General features: G+C 40.8%; 1 protein-coding gene and 1 pseudogene across 7 annotated transcripts; both read left to right on the forward strand.

The window, feature by feature from the left end:
• The first annotated feature begins 1,748 nt into the window (after positions 1 to 1,748).
• LOC120106141 lies at positions 1,749 to 5,497 on the forward strand (annotated as a pseudogene).
• A 4,214-nt stretch (positions 5,498 to 9,711) lies between these two features.
• LOC103697703 (glucan endo-1,3-beta-glucosidase 14-like) lies at positions 9,712 to 18,979 on the forward strand. Of its 7 annotated transcripts, none has more exons than XR_001878945.3 (4): positions 9,713 to 10,133; positions 11,044 to 12,083; positions 13,523 to 13,578; positions 18,619 to 18,979. XR_001878945.3 is itself a non-coding variant. In XM_017840729.3 (4 exons), the coding sequence occupies exons 1-3, from the start codon at positions 10,025 to 10,027 to the stop codon at positions 12,054 to 12,056; spliced, it is 1,032 nt and encodes a 343-aa protein (XP_017696218.1). In that variant the 5' UTR covers positions 9,715 to 10,024; the 3' UTR covers positions 12,057 to 12,083; positions 13,526 to 13,807. The 7 variants fall into 7 exon arrangements, 5 of the variants coding, with proteins under 5 accessions (XP_017696217.1, XP_017696216.1, XP_017696218.1 ...); XR_001878946.3 differs by having other exon boundaries at positions 9,714 to 10,133; positions 13,526 to 13,578; XM_017840729.3 differs by lacking the exon at positions 18,619 to 18,979 and having other exon boundaries at positions 9,715 to 10,133; positions 11,044 to 11,573; positions 11,664 to 12,083; positions 13,526 to 13,807.
• Positions 18,980 to 19,972: the final 993 nt, after the last annotated feature.

A 19,972-nucleotide genomic window follows, 5' to 3' on the forward strand; every position in this document is an offset into this window, starting at 1 on the left:
ATCAAGGATTAAAGTCTTTGGAGTTAGTGTCCTTGATCACTGTTCCTGTGTGGAACACTATTGGAGGGCCAGACACTTAGACGCCTCGTGGAAATTCTCCAAACTTGGATTTAGCGTTACAGGGTATTCTCCTATTTCTGCATTTATTATTATATTGTTTGATTGTTACCATTAAGGTGATTTTGGCTTAATAGGGTTTGATGTAATGGGATTTTATTAAGAAATTTTTGAAATTTCTTGCTTCCGCTGCGCCACTAGAAGGCACTAAAACCCCTACAATAAGTGACCCTGACATAATCTTACTGCTTTCAAATACATAAAACTATTTGAATACGAAGTTGTATATTACTAATTATGTTCCTCAAAAATTAGGATCAAGCATATGTAGCAAGTGTGCATGATTTGGACTAAATGGCATTCATCATGTTTACTATATTGTGTAAACTGGATTTATGATGATATAGAAAGTTGCATTAAAAAAAATGAAGTTTGCAACATGATCATGAACTTTATATATTATGATGCCATTATTCATCTTTCAATCTACTTATGAAGTAAGATTTATGAAAGCATAATATGATTTATGAACTCTCAAATTGTCATATACGGCCCTCGCCAGCGGGTTATAGGGCTTGGCATATGGCCCTCACCAGCGGGTTATAGGAGCTCGGCATACGACCCTCGCTAGTAGGTTATAGTAGCTCGGCATATGGGCCCTCGCTAGCGAGTTATAATTAGATCGGCATATGGCCTGTCACGGGTATAATAGTGACCATAGCTGCACTACCATCTGAGAGTATGGTTTTCAAAGTATAGAATAATGGCAACGTTTTATGATGCACATCCATATTTATGAACTTGCATGATTGAAACATGCATTGCTTTATGACTGATTTAGATATATGGTATATGAAATGTTTACTTTGTTTATAAATGTTGTTTTCCTAAATAAATGCACCGGCATGTGGAATATTATGCTTGATCTGGTAAGATTGTACATGGTTACTTAGTGAGCCTCATAGCTCATATGATTTTCGTTGTTTTTTTTCCAAATAAGTAAGGTTGCTAGGAACGGGAAAAAGTAAAAGAAAAAGGGGTTTGAAGCATATATATACAAAATTTCATTTATGTAGCCATATAAATAAGTTTGGGTTGTAATCTTTCAAACTCAAATACTTGATTTAGATGCTCTGTACCTGCTTTCTATTAAATTGCAAATGAAATTGACTAAAATTTTATCTTGTTACATGTAATAATTATGTAACACGGGCTTCGTGTTATTGTGAGCCAACCACCCTATAGTAGTACGGCCGTGTCACGGGCCAGATTTGGGGCGTGAGAAATTATGATCCGGATCCGGGTCATGACAGTATCTCTTCCTTTATTCCTTCTCTCCTTCAGAATTGCATTTCCCTCACAGCCTAGGAATCGTATCTCTTTATTCCTTTCTCTTCTTTAGAGTTGCACTTTCCTCTTCATAGCGGGTTGTCCCTTTCTTCGTCCTCATAAGTTTCTTGCCATCAAAGACTAAGAAGAAAGCAATTTCTATTTAAAGCACTCTATCCTGGTTTCAGTACCTTTCTTGCAGAACTAGTTTCCATGCCTCGTAGGGTTATATATCCTAGAGGAGCTTTCCAAGCATACAGAACCCTGATTCACACCATGTTTTACCCCTATTTAAGGTCCCTTTTCCGGGTGACTTATATTTTCATTTCCTGGGACAAGATCGCCTCCAGTTTATTAGTGGACATAAGCAAGAATACGTAAAGCGATGGCGCAGTATTTGCTACATGGAACTCTTCAAGCTACAATCTTTGAAGCAACGTCCTTATCCAATTCCAACACAATGTCCATGAGTGCTCCAAAACGCATCCAGAAGGTATGCATTATTCTGAAATGCAGATAGATGTTGATAATAATAGAAGCGTGTCAAAAATTTATGTTTTGCCACAACGTCTGTGTTATATTTGTATATAAGACAGCCTTTTTGATTCCATGGACTGAAAATGAGCCCCATTTCTTTGGATTTTAGTTCATCTCTCCCCTGAATTTCCTTCAGCAATTCACGTTCTTTTATTTATTTTATTCTCAAATCAAGCAACTCGTTAGTGCAAACCTTGTCAGTTTTTCGTCAAAGCTTTTTGGTTTCATATAAATTTATAAGGCACATATGCTTGGTCTTCAAAGTATTTTTCTTCTTTAAAATTTTATAATGGGGCGTTCCATTGGTAAAAAGGAGTTTATTAGGCTAACATGATTATGAGAAATTATCTATTCAACATTCTGCCCTGCAGCATGCTATTCTGTATATAGTTTATTTTTAGTTGAGCTTTCTTAACACTGACTGGTTATTTACCATTTTCATCTGGCTGAATTGGAGGCACCAACCACGTCAAAGAGGAGGCTTCTGAGAAGATTATCATGGATCAAGAGAGTGTTATTCTGCGGCCGAAAGTTTGATCATAATTATTGTATTATCCCGATTCCTCCACCCCCTCCCAAAAAAAAAAAATCTTAAAGTTTGGTTGCAGAATATGTATGTATAGCTTAGCCAAAGCAGGGAGCAAAATACGGTATGGAATGGAAGAATGGTGAAGCAGAAATTTATTTTATCATTTGTTGGAATTTCTCTGTTATCTCTTGGTAAACAAATGGGGATAATGTAAGTTTTTTAAAAAAAATATCGAGATTTGCATTTTTATTACTTTCATCTAGAAAAAATAATTAGTGGGATGGAATAGAATATAAAAAGAATATTTTTATCACTTATTCTAATTTATTTATTTGACAGATTTATATTACTATTTTTCCCATATTCCGAGATTTGGCGGATTGGATCATAATCTGATCATCTTTCGGATGTTGTGCGAATGGCAGCTTGGCGGGGACATCGAGGAGTCGGTGGTCTCGGGATAGGGCTGCGAAGCTCTACGCGACCGTCCGACTTGGAGAAGGCCAGAGTGGGTCGGACCCGAGTGATCACGAACGAGCCCAACAATCCCCGCTGGTACGAGTCTTCCGCATCTATTGTGCGCACTGGGCTGCCGATGTATCTTCACCGTCAAGGCCGACAACCCAGTCGGGGCATCGCTCATCGGAAGGGCCTACCTTCCCGTCATGGATATCCTCGAGAATAACAACAGTGAGGCAGTGACAGGTGGCTCGACATCTACCGGGAGGACGGCAGCCAGGTGGGTGGAGGCGGCCCAGATCCACGTCCGGCCTCTGGTATTGGGACGTGTCCAGAGATCCTTACCAGGGTTTGGGGCCGGGGGTCGCCAGCCCGCGGTACCCGGGTGTCCCTCACACCTTCTTCCCGCAGCGGCAGGGTTGCAAGGTTGACGCTCTATCAGGACGCCCATGTCCCCGACGATGGCCTCGTTCCCAGCCGAATCCCTCTAGCCAGCAACCGCTACTACGCAGCCCCGCCGTTGCTGGGAGGACATCTTCGACGCCCATCGCCAATGCCCGGGCACCTCATCTATGTCACAGGGTGGCTCGGTGTACACAGAGATCACTCCTGGTGAGAGACCCCAGGAGCCCAGGCCTGGAGGGTGATGCCACCCTCGGGGAGCTACTCAAGCAAAAGGCCCGTGAGGGGCGTCCCGAGTGCTGATGCTCGTGTGGGATGATAGGACCTCACTAGGCCTAGGCCGCGCTAAGGAAGGATGGGGGTGATGGCCACCCACGACCAGGACACGTCCAGCTACTTTCGCGGCACGGGCGTGCACTGCGTCCTCTGCCCCCGGAATCTCAGACGAGGGAAGGAGCTACGTGCAGGACCTCGAGACGGCCACCATGTTCACGCACCACCAAAAGACCCTCGTCGTGGATGTTGAGGTGCCCGGAAAGACGATGGCCGCTACGAGGAATGACGATGGGAGGAGGAGGAAGAGGGAGGATCGCCGGCTTTGTCGGGGCATTGACCTCTGTGACGGGAGATATGACACACAGTACCCATTCTTTGTTCCGAACGTTGGGCACAGCACACCGCAATGACTTTCCATCAGCCCCAACTTTCCCGGGGCATCCATCCGGAAGGGCGGGCCCCGGGAGCCCTGGCACGATATCCACTGTCGATTGGAGGGGCGTGTCGCATGGGATGTGCTGTGCAACTTTGAGCAACGATGGAGGAAGCAGGGCGGGGGTGCAGAGCTGCTCCTGCAGCCTGGGTATGATCTGGCTCCCGACGAGGAGCCCCCTCCCACGGAGGACGAAGTAGAGGCATGGAGTGTCCAGCTCTTCCGATCCATTGACGGGGGTGCGGTAGCTGGATTCCCAGATGCACCAGAGGATGCCGCCGCGGCAGGGCTTGTCACCGGCAAGGATCATGTCATCGATCGCAGCATCCAGGATGCTTACATCCATGCTATTCGCAGGGCCAGGAACTTCATCTACATCGAGAACCAATACTTCCTGGGTAGCTCTTATGGGTGGAAAGGAAAAGCAGCTGACGGTGTCACGGTCGAGGACATTGGGGGCACTACATCTCATCCCCAAGGAGCTGTCACTCAAATCGTCAGCAAGATCGAGTCCGGGGAGCGGTTCTCTGTCTACGTGGTCATCCCTATGTGGCCGGAGGGCGTCCCTGAGAGCGGATCGGTTCAGGCCATTCTAGACTGGCAGCGTAGGACAATGGAAATGATGTACGCTGACATTGCAGAGGCCCTTCAGGCCAAGGGGCTCCGAGCGAACCCGAAGGACTACCTCTCTTTCTTCTGCTTAGGGAATCGAGAGGTGAACAAGGTGGCGAGTACCAAGCCGAGGAGCATCCGGAGCCAGACACGGACTACAACAGAGCGCAGCAAGCCAGGCGATTCATGATCTATGTCCATGCCAAGATGATGATTGGTAATCATTATAGTTGATTTTGTATCAGTCGGTCATTGTCCATACATATGAACTAAACTCTAATCAAGTAATCCTCTGAACATTTTGGTTTCAGTTGATGATGAGTATGTTATAATTGGATCAGCCAACATCAATCAGAGGTCAATGGATGGAGGAAGGGACTCAGAGATTGCCATGGGAGCATACCAACCAAATTATCTGGCAACCAGGCAGCCAGTCAAGGGGCAGATCCACGGCTTCCGGTTGGCACTATGGTATGAGCACCTTGGTATGCTTGACGACACCTTCCTTCGACCCCAAAGCATTGAGTGCATGCGAAAGGTAAACAAGATTGCTGAAAGGAACTGGGGACTCTACACGAGTGACATGCTTGTCAGCGATCTCCCAAGCCATCTACTTAGCTACCCACTAGGAGTGACAGAGGATGGCGAGATGATGGAGTTGCATGGGATGGAGTTCTTCCCCGACACCAGGGCTCGTGTTCTAGGCACCAAGTCTGACTACCTTCCCCCCATCCTTACCACCTGAAAGAAACAACCAGAGCAAAGAGCAAAGACACTTGTACCTACTTTTGCACTCTACCCACCTCCTATTGATCCTTCATAGGCCTGAGTAGCAGTGAGACCCCTATCTTTGAGGGAATGGTGATCACATGGGTGGTTTCATTCGCACAAATATGTATTCAGGTCATCATTACAATTTCTAAACTTAAGTTCATCTATCATGAATGATAGGAAATATTGAAAAAATTAAAGATAAATAAGAGGGAAGTGGCTAGCAAGAAAAGTGATAAATAAGAGAGGAAATGTTTATCGATTTAGGCAGGCGCTATCTTTAGAGAAAGATTCTCTGCATGGGTTACTGGGCAGTTTTTCTTCCAAGGTACAATAATTCTTCCTTGAACTGTGCACCCAGTAGGTGATATTCAAAATTGAGTATTGCAACGATCACCCAGATTGAAAGGAGTTTTAAAGAGTTTAGAGAAGAGAAGTTTAAAATTTTCGAATTGAAAATCCTTAGAGACACCCATATATATATATATATATATGTATATATATATGTATATATATATGTATATATATATGTATATATGTATATATGTATATATATATGTATATATGTATATATGTTATGTATGTATGTATATATGTATATATGTTATGTATGTATGTATATATGTATATATGTATATATGTATATATGTATATATCTATGTATGTATAATGTATATATGTATGTATATATGTATATATGTATATATGTATATATATATATATATGTATATATATATATATGTATATATATATATAACGTAAAGCTATCATAGATGTTCCTTGATTTAGGTCACTCAAATAAAGAACAACTAGCCCTTAATGAAATAAATGGCAAGAAGATTAAGTCAATCAAGTCATCACGCAAATATGATAATCCCATAGGAGCAAAAAAGGTAAGGATATAATAAAAATCAGATCAAATCTCTTTAGCTAAATTTGTTTAAAATAATAAAAAGTCGAATGAGATAAGGTACATTTTGACGAGGACATCAAAAAAGCAAAAGCCTTTACATGCTATGATATGCTATTCACATGGCCATATATAGTTAATCTTACCAAGTCATGCTACGTCATACATCATACACACACATATGTGGTGGCGCATCTCAGAAATTTTAAGATTTCTAAAATATCTATAGAAACGTTAACATAAAATTTATTGGACCGTCCATATCGATAAACTAGTAATTGATTGGGTTTCCCCTCTAGAGGAAGAGACTGAACGTAATGGTGGATGGCTGGTTGGGAGGCAATGAGTTTGTTGACTGTATCCATGCCTCTAAGGCATGCTCAGGCGCATAGAGGGGTCACAGCCCCAATCCTGACAATAAGTTGCATATTTATCACAGTAGAAGAAAAAGAAAATTTGTATTTTCTTCTTTCACAGTATAAAGGAGGATCAGCATTAAAGAAGACGCTGCAATGTAGTAAATAATGAATTATCCCTCTCAAGCGAATTTTTCTAAATAAGAATCTAGATTTACAAACTTCACTGGCGCTCTATAGCACAATGTCATTCTTCTTGTGTAATAGGATATATAATTTCAATACATAAGCCCATCTCCAAAGATTAATCATTTAATTAAATTTAATTTGTTTTCTTGACAAAAGGAATCAAATTTAACTTTGTGCTAGATATCCGAGTTTTGTGCACAACCAGTAAACTAGTTTAGATAGCATATGAAGATTACCCTAACATCAATGACCCCACATTATTCTCAAAAAACTTAACACATCCAATAACTCCCAAACATGTTAGATTGCCAACGCATAACTTAAGGTTCTCTTGTACCATAAGGCATGGTAATTGGACAAAAGAATTACTTCTAAAGCTTAGGTCAATGGCATGAACTTCTTCTATGTTGCTTTGAAGCTTGCACTCCCTCCTTGCATCACCTTACCAACTGATGGGGGGGCGAAATGGATCGTCCAGCCCACAGCTAAAAGGCCGCTCAGTTTTGGCCCAATAAACGCCAACACCGACCCGGTTGAATTCTCGGTCCGGCCCAGAATCAGCTCGGCCTCGGACTTCGCCAAAAACTCCATCAGCCTTGGATATTCGCCAACTTGCCCGAACAAATTTGGGCCATCTCCAATATTCGCTGACCCGCCCGACCGAGCTCGGGGTGCCCACTTCAGTAGTACGCCCTGACCCTCGAGCTTGGGGCGCTCCACCGAGCACACTTCGGAATACGGAAAGCCGAGCTGTCTTCGGTACCCGTCTAGCCGACCTTGCCAAACACATGATGCGACCTTTCAACGGGTTTCGGCCTCACCAACAACTGCACCCATGTGTTTACCCACGCCCTCCTATGTGGCTGTACATTACAACGCCACAGTGCCACACTTCGATAGCTGGCCCTCGACAGTCAAAAGACAACACCATAACTACTCCGGCCATACCATGCTGTGACTGTCAATACCTTACCATTCTCGAGAACAGACAGCACCACACGCCACCAACCAGCCATAGCTGCGCGCCATTCGGCTCAGAGCCACGCCCCCTCTCATGATGAGGGCAAACAATGCCTCTGCCACCTGGGCCTCTCCACCGGAACTATAAATAGCCCGGTCAGGTAAATTCTAAGGGACTTTTGGGTAGACCAAATTTACCTACCCTAACTTGATCGTCGGAGGGCCCTTACCGGAAACACCGGTGAGGCTTTGTGCAAGTCCGCCGCCGCCGTCACGCAGAAAGTGGCCCCCATCTTCTTCTTCCAACCACCAGTGGCTTCCACGACTCCTTCGGCGTATCACCATCGGGCCAAATTTGAACCACAACACCAACCACTCTAATTTAGGCCCTTGGCAGATGGGGTTAGCGACTTAGAATGCTCCGGCTAAGTTGAGGTTTGGCAACCTAAAGTAGATATATAGGAGAATATGGGTCCAACTGAAGTTGGTTTGACCAGGAATCAGAGGGAAATCTTCTTGCAACCAAGATTTGGTCTAGAGTTAAGGGTTTGGATGGGTATTCTAAAAGAAAGTTACTTCACTTATTTGTTGATCCTAATCAAGTTTCAAAGAGTAAGAGGAGTCAAGAAAGGATAAATAGGGGTGTCTACAATTCTATATTTATTGTTAATAGCAATTAGCAACAATAACAATATTCTAGCCACATGCTCTTCGACGGTAAATAAGATGAATCCACACATCGCATTCCTCTCGTCCGCTAGCTCTTCCATTAGCATTTGCCTCATACCATCTACCAACCCTGATCCCTTTCCAATCTTCTATCTTCAGCACATGCTTTGTTTACAATGTGGTAGTCATATCATATGTGAACCCCCATCGCCTAAAAGCTACCGCTCGAATACATGTATGCAAGTCCTACTCTTTCTACCCTTCTAACCCAAATGAAAGTAGATTTAGTGGACTAGACTCAAAACGAAAGGCGCACAGTTTAAAAATCTAGCTACATTTCTAAGGCCCTCTATATGACTTTGCAAAACAAATTTTGGATTTATGAGTGTTGGTTAGAAATATGCACATTTAAAGATCCTATGACATTTTGCCTCTAAGTATGAGATAAATAATATACAAATTAGACAACGTCTAATTATATACATTTACTAATGTGACAAACTATCAGTTATAACTTTTCTTATGAAGTCAGATAATTAAATAGATTTTTAATGAAAAATCCAGCTACTAATGTGACTAAGAAATACATGATTTCCTAAAAAGCTGTACTTTAGGGTACCGGAAAACTTGGCCTAGCTAGGAGGCTTTTTCTTTTCTACCTTTTCTGAGAGGAAATACCTTCCACGCTAAGAAAGAAAGAACCCCGCAACAGCTCATACCATTCAAGCGACCTTTTTCAATTTGAGTTGGTGCCTTTTCCAAGCTCATCTAAACTATATAATTTTTTGGAAAATGAATATAGATCAATGCGACTGGTGGTCCCCGCTGAATTGTGGAGCCGCACTCAAATCCTAAGTGACATCAACTATTTCGCTTATCGTACCAATGCCAGTCGGGCCAAGTGCGCCACACCAATCATCGTCACCACACCAATTACACATCTCTTTCCTAGCTTTCTTCAAACGCTCGTCTCCATGATGAGAAATCATATTATGCATCGCATATTAATTATATAGCCGTATGGAATATCTATGGCCTTAGATCTTATTTATCGTGCGCGTATTTTGGTGATGGATCCATAAGAATGCGGCCTGGGTTATACGGCTATATTCGGTGCATACGGCGGCAGCAATAGCAGGGCTCACGTTTTTTTTTTTTTTTTCTAATTTCTTTTTCTTGAGACCGTCCAGATGGGAGCCGCTATCGAGCCTCCGTCTTGCTTCTTTCGCTGCATTGGTGGCTTTGTGCGGAGCCACGCAAGGTTGTCAAAAGAGCATTTACTGATGCACCGACGTGAGGCCGATTGACGTTAGCGAGTGAATGTTTTGTGAAGAAGGGAGAGACAGAAGGGGAAGGAAGGCAAGGCAACCGCGAAGAAGACGAAGATGCGGCGGTCATCGTAGTGGGGGACTGGGTTTAGCTCTTGGGTGTCCATCTCTCGCTCTCGCTCCCTCTCCCTCTCCCATCTCCTCTCTCCCTCCCTCGGCCGGGTCTGGAGGATTCCTTACTTCTGGCTCCTCCCAGGTTGCATCCACATGGACGGCGACGGAGGAGCGGCGGTATTTTTCTTTTGTGGACCAAGAGGAGCACAGGTGATGCGAGCTTGCCGATGCTTGTTCATCCTTCTCCTCTTTCTTTACGGCGGTATGTATTTCTGCTATGGACCTCCCTTCCCCCCTCTTTCTGCCTCTCATCTTCTTTTTTTGTGAGGGTCAATCTGGTTCCGTCTCTCGTTGCTGTTCTCTTTATATTTGATTCAGCGGCACAGGAACAGGATTCATTGTGCATTCCTCCTCCTCTTCTTTCACTCTCTCTTTCTGTCTATTCGATTCGTTAGCGTAATAGGCATGATCTAGCTCAATTTGATCAAGATCGCCCCCTTCTTATCGATTCCCGTCGACTTGTTCTTGGAGGGAATTCTCTGTCCTGCTCCGCCTAGAGCTTGATTTCTCGGGCACATATGCACGAGTTATTCATGGGCTTTCTTTGGATTTGCTTCGAGACCATAACAGGTTCATCTCGATTTTCCCGGGGGGGGGGGGGGGGGGGGGGGGGGGGGTCTTTCTTTTCTCCTTCTCTCCTGGTCCACCGCTTCCGAAAATCATCTCTTGGCTCATCCCGACTAATCGGTTATTATTTTCAGCAATTTACTTTTACCTTCCAGAGGTTTGCAAATTCATGTAATAATTTTGTTCTCCTCTTCGAAACTAAAACTAGTTGAGTTCGTGCAAGTTCTGTTCAAAACTTAGGATCCTTAGTTAATGCCTGATTGTATCTCTGTTATCGCGTACCTTCTCCTTTATCCACTTCAAACATAAAACATCGGCCAGACCATACTTCAAAGTTACATTCTTTTCTTTTTTTCTTTTTTTTGAAAAAAAAAAAAATCTTTAGTTTTCTTGTTGAAAGGTGAACATACTCAGCTGGCATTGTATCACTGTTTGACTAATCATTACTCAGCTGGAAATAGTTTTAAGTTCAGACATTGGAGAGAATTATCAAATTTTCAAGTCGATACACCCCAGCTAGTGAAGTTGCTTGTGCTGTTGTGCAGGCCTTGTGACAGTTCAGGCATTTACTGGCACTTATGGAATAAATTATGGCAGGGTCGCTGATAACATTCCTCCCCCTGAAGCTGTTGTGGCATATTTGAAAGAAGCAAAGATAAAGAATGCTCGAATCTATGATGCAGATCACAGTGTTCTGGAGGCATTTAAAGGATCCGGGCTTGAACTGGTGGTGGGAATTCCCAATGAATATCTTAAAAATATGAGTACGAATGAAGACCAAGCTGTCAACTGGATTAAGGAAAACGTGCAAGCATATTTGCCTGACACACATATCAGAGGGATCGCTGTAGGGAATGAAGTGCTGGGAGGATCAGATCAGGAGCTGGTAGAAGCTCTTTCTGGTGCTATCAGAAACGTATATAATGCTCTGAGTAAGCTTCAACTGACAGATGTCATCGAAGTCTTGACCCCACACTCTCAGGCTGTGTTTGATAATTCCTATCCTCCATCATCATGTACTTTCAAGGAGAATGTTCTCCAATACATGAAACCAATCTTGGATTTATTTTCAAAGGCAGGATCTCCCTTCTTCATCAACACATATCCATTTTTGTCCTACAAATATGACCCCAATAATATAGATATTAATTATGCTCTTTTCCAGCCAAATCGTGGAGTTTATGATGCAAAGGCTGATTTGCACTATGACAATATGTTTGATGCTCAGATAGACGCAGCATATGCTGCTTTGGAAGCAGCTGGGTATGAGGAGATGGAAGTCCGAGTTTCTGAGACAGGTTGGGCTTCTAAAGGGGATGAAGATGAAACTGGAGCTACCGCTCAGAATGCAAGAACTTATAATTATAATTTGCTCAAGAGGCTAGCCAAGAAGAAAGGGACTCCACGCAGACCAAAGATGGTAGTAAAAGCATATGTTTTTGCATTGTTTAATGAGGATTTGAAGCCTGGGTCAGGTTCTGAGAGGCATTATGGACTTCTGAAGTCTGATGGGAGCATAGCATATGATATTGGATTTTCTGGTCTGACACCTTCATAATCATCCTCATCTCTCTTATCTCTTAAGGTATGTAATTTATGTCATACCCTCTTTTTTCATTCAACATATGCTTATATCTGACTTTTAAATTTCATGTTATGATTATTAAAGTAATTCTTGTCAAAAGAAAAAAAAGAGCTTCTTAAAAATCAATCTGTGGTATTGTTATACCGAGCTAGTAATGAATCTTTATGTCTCTTCAAGGAATATATGTCACTGTAAGCTTTACAGTGTGCCTATAGAGCATCTGTGTGCGCAATTGCTCACTCACTTATTTGGTCTGAAGGAAATTTTTGTGGTGGCTTATGGTAGCACATGTTCCTGACATTATTAGTTTTCCTTATATATTCTGGAAGAAAGATCGACCATCAGCTACAATAACTGTAGCATAGCATAGCACACACCCAAATAGATATCAGGTACTGCATGTGCTATTGTCATTGTACCGGAAATTGATTTTCTTTTAGTCCTGACTGTTGTATTGCTATTCTCATGTTCTCCTTTCTGGAAGTTTCTTTATGTGGTTTGGAAGGTATTGAGAAAAAGGAAACCTACTAGATGGTGCGTTCATAAATATCTATTTGTTTGCACCTTGTATCAGTATGCGTATCTAGCACTTGTATACTTTTGATATTATGGCAGTAACAGATTGTTCTTAAACATCATACCTTTGAAAGCCTTATTAATTAGTTCTTTGGCTGTTGTTATTCTGGTTAAGATTACTTTTATGGGTTGTTTGAATGCTCACTTAATTTGTCTGTGGAATATGCCTTCTATAGAATCGTGGGAAGAGCTTAGATGGTGGATTTTTTTTTCTTTTTCCTTATTCGGGAAAGCCTGGTAGGTGCTGCCATTCCATTATCCCTTTTTTTATCAAAATAGATCATCCTAAATTTTAAAAAGATAAGGTGCACACCAGAAGTTCCCCTTATCTCTCAGCCTCTTCTTTCACATCTACTCTCTCCTCACCAACTCCCGCTCTTTATATAGCAGTATCAAGCAGGTAAAACTATCAAGCATTAAACAGGCATTTCTGAATTAAATGGTAGAGCAACTTGACCTGTTATCTATCAACCCATTGAGCTGCTTTGTGTCAGTAATTGGTTTTTCTTGGGCAAGATATGAAGAGCATTAGTAGAAAATAGACAACAGCAGGGTGCCAGAGTATTGCTGGACATACTAGGCAAAAAGATTTTAGAAAAGTTTTGCAACCTTAGCAGCCCCTTTTGGAGGATTGTACAATGGATTGATGTCACAGTACTAACAAACGAGTTCAGAAAGGGAAAGGCATCTAAGAAATGCCTGTTAATATTGACCATATTTAAGTTGACGATCTCTTTATCTTCTGTTAGTGTGTTCAATTCTTTATCCATGTGGTTCTGGACAGGTGCTTGGATGCTTATAAAATAGAAAAACAAGAGACTACTTCTACATACCTGAACATCTATTTGTTATCTGTAATGAAGCAGGAAGGTCTGTAGCAGGATTTTGCAGTAGTGGAGGGAACAGAGCCGGACAGAAGGTAATCTGCAATCTTTTTACATGGAGGAACTCAAACATAACTGGTTGTTAGCATGCCGAGTTGGGACACTGCCATCCAGGACAGGCCTGTGAAGTGTTATGATGTGTCCATGTTTGCTGTTATTCCAATTTTAATAATAATTTCCACTGTTGAAGTTGATATCTCATGGTTTCTGCCACCTTCAGTAAAATCATTATCTTCCACATCTTTGTGTGGATCCCTTGCATTACGAATCTGGTGACTAGCTTTCATTATTTATGCATGGTTAGCATTAGTCATACGCACAACCCTTAGGCAATCTCTTTACGCTGTCAGTTGGCAGGCATAGTCCAATTTCCTAGTCCAACCGTTAGACATCCATTTCTAGTGCATCAAATCATAATGTAACTGAACTCTGACCTACAACTAAAGTCCACTGAGGCAACAAATCCACTCTGTCCAGCACTACACTAGACTCTTGCTTCTATGCTTATTATATTGTTCCCTCTACCTTGCTTCCCTGTCCAGACCTTCTGGTAAGCTACTCTAATCCCCCATGATTGCTGCAACATTAGGATGGAGTACATGAATACCAGAGCGTGAACTTATGTTCAGCATGCATGGTTATAAGCCATTACAACATTGTTTACAATATTCAGTTATAGATAATGTTGTTTGATGATAATTTACTGGGCAAACCTACTAAAATTGTGTATTAGATGTGGGTCTTTTTTATTCTTACTTCTCTCTCTCTCTCTCTGTGTGTGTGTGTGTGTGTGTGTGTGGAAATGTCTAAAAAAGGAATTGCATTGAAGTTAGCTAGTATGTACAAGGAATTGTCTTGGACTGGCAATCAGTAAGTTATTCATTGTATTAGCCACCAAGAATACCTGGTTTAATTACTTGCATCAGTCTCTGTACTAGTCAGGTACACGGTTTCATGCCAACACACAGCACGGTAAAATGGATCTGTTTATGCATTTATGTTTTTCTTTTTTTTGTTTCTTTTATTGTTCCATGTATCTTTTTGATGTTGTTTTCCAGTTTAACGTCGTTTTAAGGTTCTTGGCCCTAGAGCATATAAAAAACCTAAAATAGTGCAATTGCTGCCAAAAATTGGTCGGTAGCACATGCACATATTCAGTATAATGTAATACTACTTTTAAAAAATGTACTTTTATTGTTATATTTAATTATTTTTAATCCATAAATAGAACATGCTTCAAAAAACTACGGCAACATGTAGATCCATCTAGATCTATGACATATTATGAAACCATGCCAAAAGGAGAACTTTTGGCATGACTTCCTTCTATTTTTTTTCCAACTTTCGCCTTTTTGGCAAAAATGGAAAAAGGGGGAATGACATGATAGGATACCAAAAAAAAAAAAAAAGAAATCGAGCTCATACAATTTGTTCTCTGTCCATATTTTGAGAAACCAAGAAAAGGAAAGCGTCTGCAGCACTTTTCACTCAGTATCAACCCATACTAGTGTTGAACTGGCTAGTGCCTGTCTATACTGCTTAGTTCAGGTGATACTGAGCAGTACAGACTCTCCAGTTTGCCCTGGAACCTGCTAAAATGCCTGTTGTATGTACCAATTCCCTGCCAGATCAGTACAGTACATCTCATACCACTTGGTTCAGGTTGGTACTTAAAATGTTGTTACTAGGCAATTAATTTCACTTGAGTTGAATCTAATTCTAAGTGATTTAGTTCCAAGTCATAATATTATCATGTTACATATATGGGTAGTCAATCTTCTTCACTGTTGATTGACTAAAGCTTTTGACAGCCACTTATGTTCTCCAACTGATGAAGTTTGCTATGAGGAGCAAACTGTAAACATCATAGGAGAGATTTGGCTCCCATTTTTAAAGACTTTCTAGCAAATATTGGTTTGAAAAAAATGGAGAATTATTTGACCTTTCTCCTTTGTCAATGAGCTATCATTTCTACTTGATGTATGGTAGCAAGAGCAAAGTGTCAAGCAAGGATTTAGATACCACATGCTGCTCCATGTCGATTATAGTTGCAATGATGTGTGCACCATTTATTGTGCCCGCTGATATGTGGCACAAACTAGGGCGTAATTCACTGCATAACATGACTTTGATATGCACTAGTTTACTATCCTAAGATTCCTTTCTTTTTGATTTAGACCATACTTAACTACTTTGTAGGTGACTTAGAACTGTTTACTGGAGGAAAGATGAAGTCAGCTACAAGATCCTAGCACCATCCATCACCTGTGCATATGTCTGTTTGTATGTTGATTGCTATCTATCATGTGGGATGCAGAACCTGGTTACCTAACACAATCTTGCATGCAACTCATCCATGTCATTTACAACAGAATATACTGGAGATACTTTGATAACAGAATCAATAAAGTTGAACAGGCCATGCATAATCATGATACTTAATTTACCAAGTCATTGGACAAGCAATTCTGAGATATAAACTACCAATGTACAAGTCTTGTTCATATAAAGTTTCAAGTGTCACCAACAAATCACAAAATAAACTAATAACCAATACATCATATGGTGTGTTGAAACTTGAAACTTAAAAATGGGCATGCTGCATGTGGCTACTCGTTAGTCTTCCTTCTTGATATCTGTATGTAATCTAACTACTGTTTCCATGTCGAATTTTCCTTTGTATGTTCAATCACATTAGGAAAAAAATGATGCATTAAAAGATTCATGTGAGTGTTGGCATACATGAATTGGTAGGTTACATATATAACTTAGAAGATTCAAGAAACACATTAATGTCACAAGCAAAGTTTCTATTAATAAAAGATACAAGAATTAATAGCAATAACTTATAATAGCTTGATCTTTGATCCTAAGATTGGTCTTTCAAAACTGAAAACTAAACTGGACACTTCCAAAGAGGCCAACTTTGAGCTCAAATGTAACAAAAAAGAACAAAAAACAAAAAAGTCTATGCATGGCATCCATATGGGTTCATAATATCAAAGTGGAATGTGATACATTATGATATCAAACCTGTTTGTTAGCTGATATGGACCAGCATGTGTTGATTTACATAGTGCAATGATACATATGGGTATAAATCAGTACCTACCAGCATCTTAGGCCATGGTTCCAAGTGGTGCTGGTATGGTAGCAAGGTCCCACAACCAGTTCCCATCCAAGTGCTAGATCCCAGCCACTGATAAAGTAATTTACTCCCTAGCCGGCTGCTTGGGGAGTCATGTGCTTCCTTCTAACATCCTAATTGAGATAATTCACTGATGGAATGACTGTCCAGTTCCTCATTGTATCTGGGTTGTGGTAGCACTGCTGCTAGGCTGCTACCTTGTCTTTACAGGAATTCCTGCTTTAAGGGTGTATAATGTTTCTTATATATCTGTGCTAACAAGATGAGCATAAAATGAATTAGTAATTGCTGGAAATTAATCAGAAGAGTGGAGTACTGTAAACATTACGTAGTGATTCCAACAAGAATGTAACTAAACTTAGTTGGTAAGTCAGTATTTAACTCCAGGCAAGTAAGTAGTCCTGTGGACAATTCATAAAACATGTGCATATCTGGTACTTGAGGAGGTCAATCTTTCATGTTGGAAGCTACTTCTAAGGCACTCCACCTCGTCTATAAAGGATAGGAAATTGAGGAAGAAGAGGGCTATAGCAATAAACACGGGAACATAAATTGACTAAAAGATGACTTTCGTAGAGCATAGGGAAAACCCGCTTACATAGGGCAATAACCTGGTTTTTATTGAATATCCTTTCCTGTGCTTGTCTTGTATTGAGGTATACCGAAGATATGAGTCAAAGCAGGTGATAGAAGGGGTTGTGGGGAATTTCTTTTCTTGTTTTTAAGCAAGCTTCAAAGAGTAGGGGGTTCACATGTTTCTATGACCCTCAAGATGTATCGAGATGGATACGTAGAGCAAGAGCTCTTAAAGGCTACCTGGGCTAGCTTCTTCATTCTTCAATCAGGTGTGGGTCGGGCTTCTTCCCTTATTCTACCTTAGCTAGCTTCTTCATTCTTTGATTAGAATCAGGCGCAGGCTTCTTCCCTTATGTGTTATGACATAGATAGAGCCTCCTTCTTTGATCCATTCATTGATCGACTATGAGGGGGCTGTTCGCCTTTTGAATCGACAGTAGAGTAGGTTTGATCTTGCTTTCTCAATCTTTCTCTGATCCTAGCCGTGTAGTAGATCCTGCTTCATTTGGCTAAAAAGAGGTGTTTATGGCTGTCATATCTGCCCGCCCCCTTCTTCATTCATCCATTTAGGTCAGAATGGATCCAGGGAACCTGGCTCGGGAACAGCCCAGACTAATCACAGTAAGAGAGTCTAATCTCTGAAATATAGCATTTTATCTCCCTAATAGTAGTAGTAGGAGGAAGAGGAGTGGAAGGCTTAATATCTGGCTTGATCCAATAGAGTCGGAAAACATAGTAAGTAGATGCAGATTCCACACATTTCTGCAGACTGGGTGAAATAGGCATGTTGAAAAGAACATGTAGAGGAGGAGGAATTTGGGTTTGAATTGTGGGTGTTTAGATTGCAGTTATTTATTCAGTTCCAGTGTTTGGACCTTTAGGATTCCTTTCAACTTGTCAAGAAGAAATCGTCATTTATGAGTATAAAATTGACGTGTAAGAGCTTTATTTATTTATACCTTTTTCTGTGTCGAATGTTGTCCCTATATATGTCCTAATCATGTAAGAGTTGAAGTGTGATAGCCTTCTTGGCAGAAACCAGCTTAACGGCATTGGTGAAGAAAGTATTAATTGGTATTATAAAGGAAATAAAATATAAGTTATTTCTCGTGATTTTTTGCCCCAACAGTTGACTAGAGTTTGTTATAAAAATGACTCAGGATCATTGGTATAGATATTTTTAATCATCATAAATGCTATGATGTTCCGTGTTCGGTCACTTTTGTGCTGTTGCTTCCTCTGAGCACATCTTAGATGCCTGGTGGTTTTTTATTATTTTTTTAATTTCTTCCTGCTGAACCATCTGTTTCCCTTGTGTTTTTTTTTTTAACCCCAAGGATAATGCATGCAGGATATCCATGGTCAAAATTGGGTAGTGCCTTACCCCATGGTTTTGGCGACTTGTACTGTAGCCATGCTTTTGGTTTTGATGAGGTAACCGAATCAATGTTGCTTTTTGATGCCAAACCATCATTAGAAAGCTGTTCCTTGGGTACATGGCAATATGTTTCTTTTGGATATATTCTCTCGTTACAGTGTTCATTACCCATTCAGAAATTCTCACTAGGTATGGATTGCATTAAACCATTCATGGTTTGCTTAATCATTTTATTTACTGAAGCAGCGCACTCTAATGCATGCCTGTATAAACAGGGTTAATGATTCTTGGAAGTAGAAATAGTCAAATGTGTAAGTGCTTGAATTATCATAAAGTTGGGTTTCAAAGCCAGACTTCAAAATTAGTCCTATGATATATTTAAAGGGTGGATCTGGGTTTCAGGCTCTCCCAGTTAGAAAGTTTTCGATAAAATGAGTATGTTTTTACCTCGGTAGGACATTTTCGGCATCAACCTTTCTCTTGTATGTGCTAGTTTGGTAGATCTCAACACCACTGATATGCCTCTTTCTGATCATTTTTTTTGTTACACTTACCAGTCTCGCATGCAAAACGGCATGATAGTCCAAAAATCCTTTAGCTTGCCTGACTGTTGTGCTTGTTCCAAGGAGAAGAAAACCCATGTTGCAGCAGGATGGTGTTGAGCTTAGCTAGAATATTGCAGTCTAGGTGATTCATAGCAAGGGGTGAAGCTTGGGAAGATGTGTTGGACTGAATCACTATCTTATTAGGGATGATATGACCTTGTATACTCAGTTATAGTTTGTCATAAGGATCCCAAGTAAATAAAATGTTGTAAAGATAAATGTGAGAGTGACATTCATTGTGAATCCTAATAATGTTAATGGAACATAGTGTGACATGTTATGCCAAGATAATAATTCGTGGATTTCCAGATATAGAGGTGTCGAGCAATTTCTTGTTGGAAATCTTACTGTGTGTTTAATTCCATGTTACAAACAAGGTTTGGTAATTTTAAATAATCAAATTTACAGCGGAATAGGCTCTGATGGGCAGCAAATTTATAAATTAGTTCTCAAAACTGTGTGTTTGTTCATATTGTCCCAGTTATCCCACCAATCACGTATTATCAAAAAAAAAAAGAATGATGATTTATACTTGCTGATTTTCTCGGAATTAATAAATGAACAATTTTAAATTTAATGTCTAGAAAAGGTGATCAGCTCACGAATGCTAATCAAATTCTAGTCTGACAATTAAGTAACAGGTTCTAGTGCTCAGATTCTTTGCCCAAAAGTTTCACGCAATCGTAGGCCCAAGATTTTAATAGGGCATTATTCTCTTTGCT

This window comes from Phoenix dactylifera, unplaced genomic scaffold (genome assembly GCF_009389715.1).
Source record: "Phoenix dactylifera cultivar Barhee BC4 unplaced genomic scaffold, palm_55x_up_171113_PBpolish2nd_filt_p 000475F, whole genome shotgun sequence".
NCBI classification, from domain to species: domain Eukaryota; kingdom Viridiplantae; phylum Streptophyta; class Magnoliopsida; order Arecales; family Arecaceae; genus Phoenix; species Phoenix dactylifera.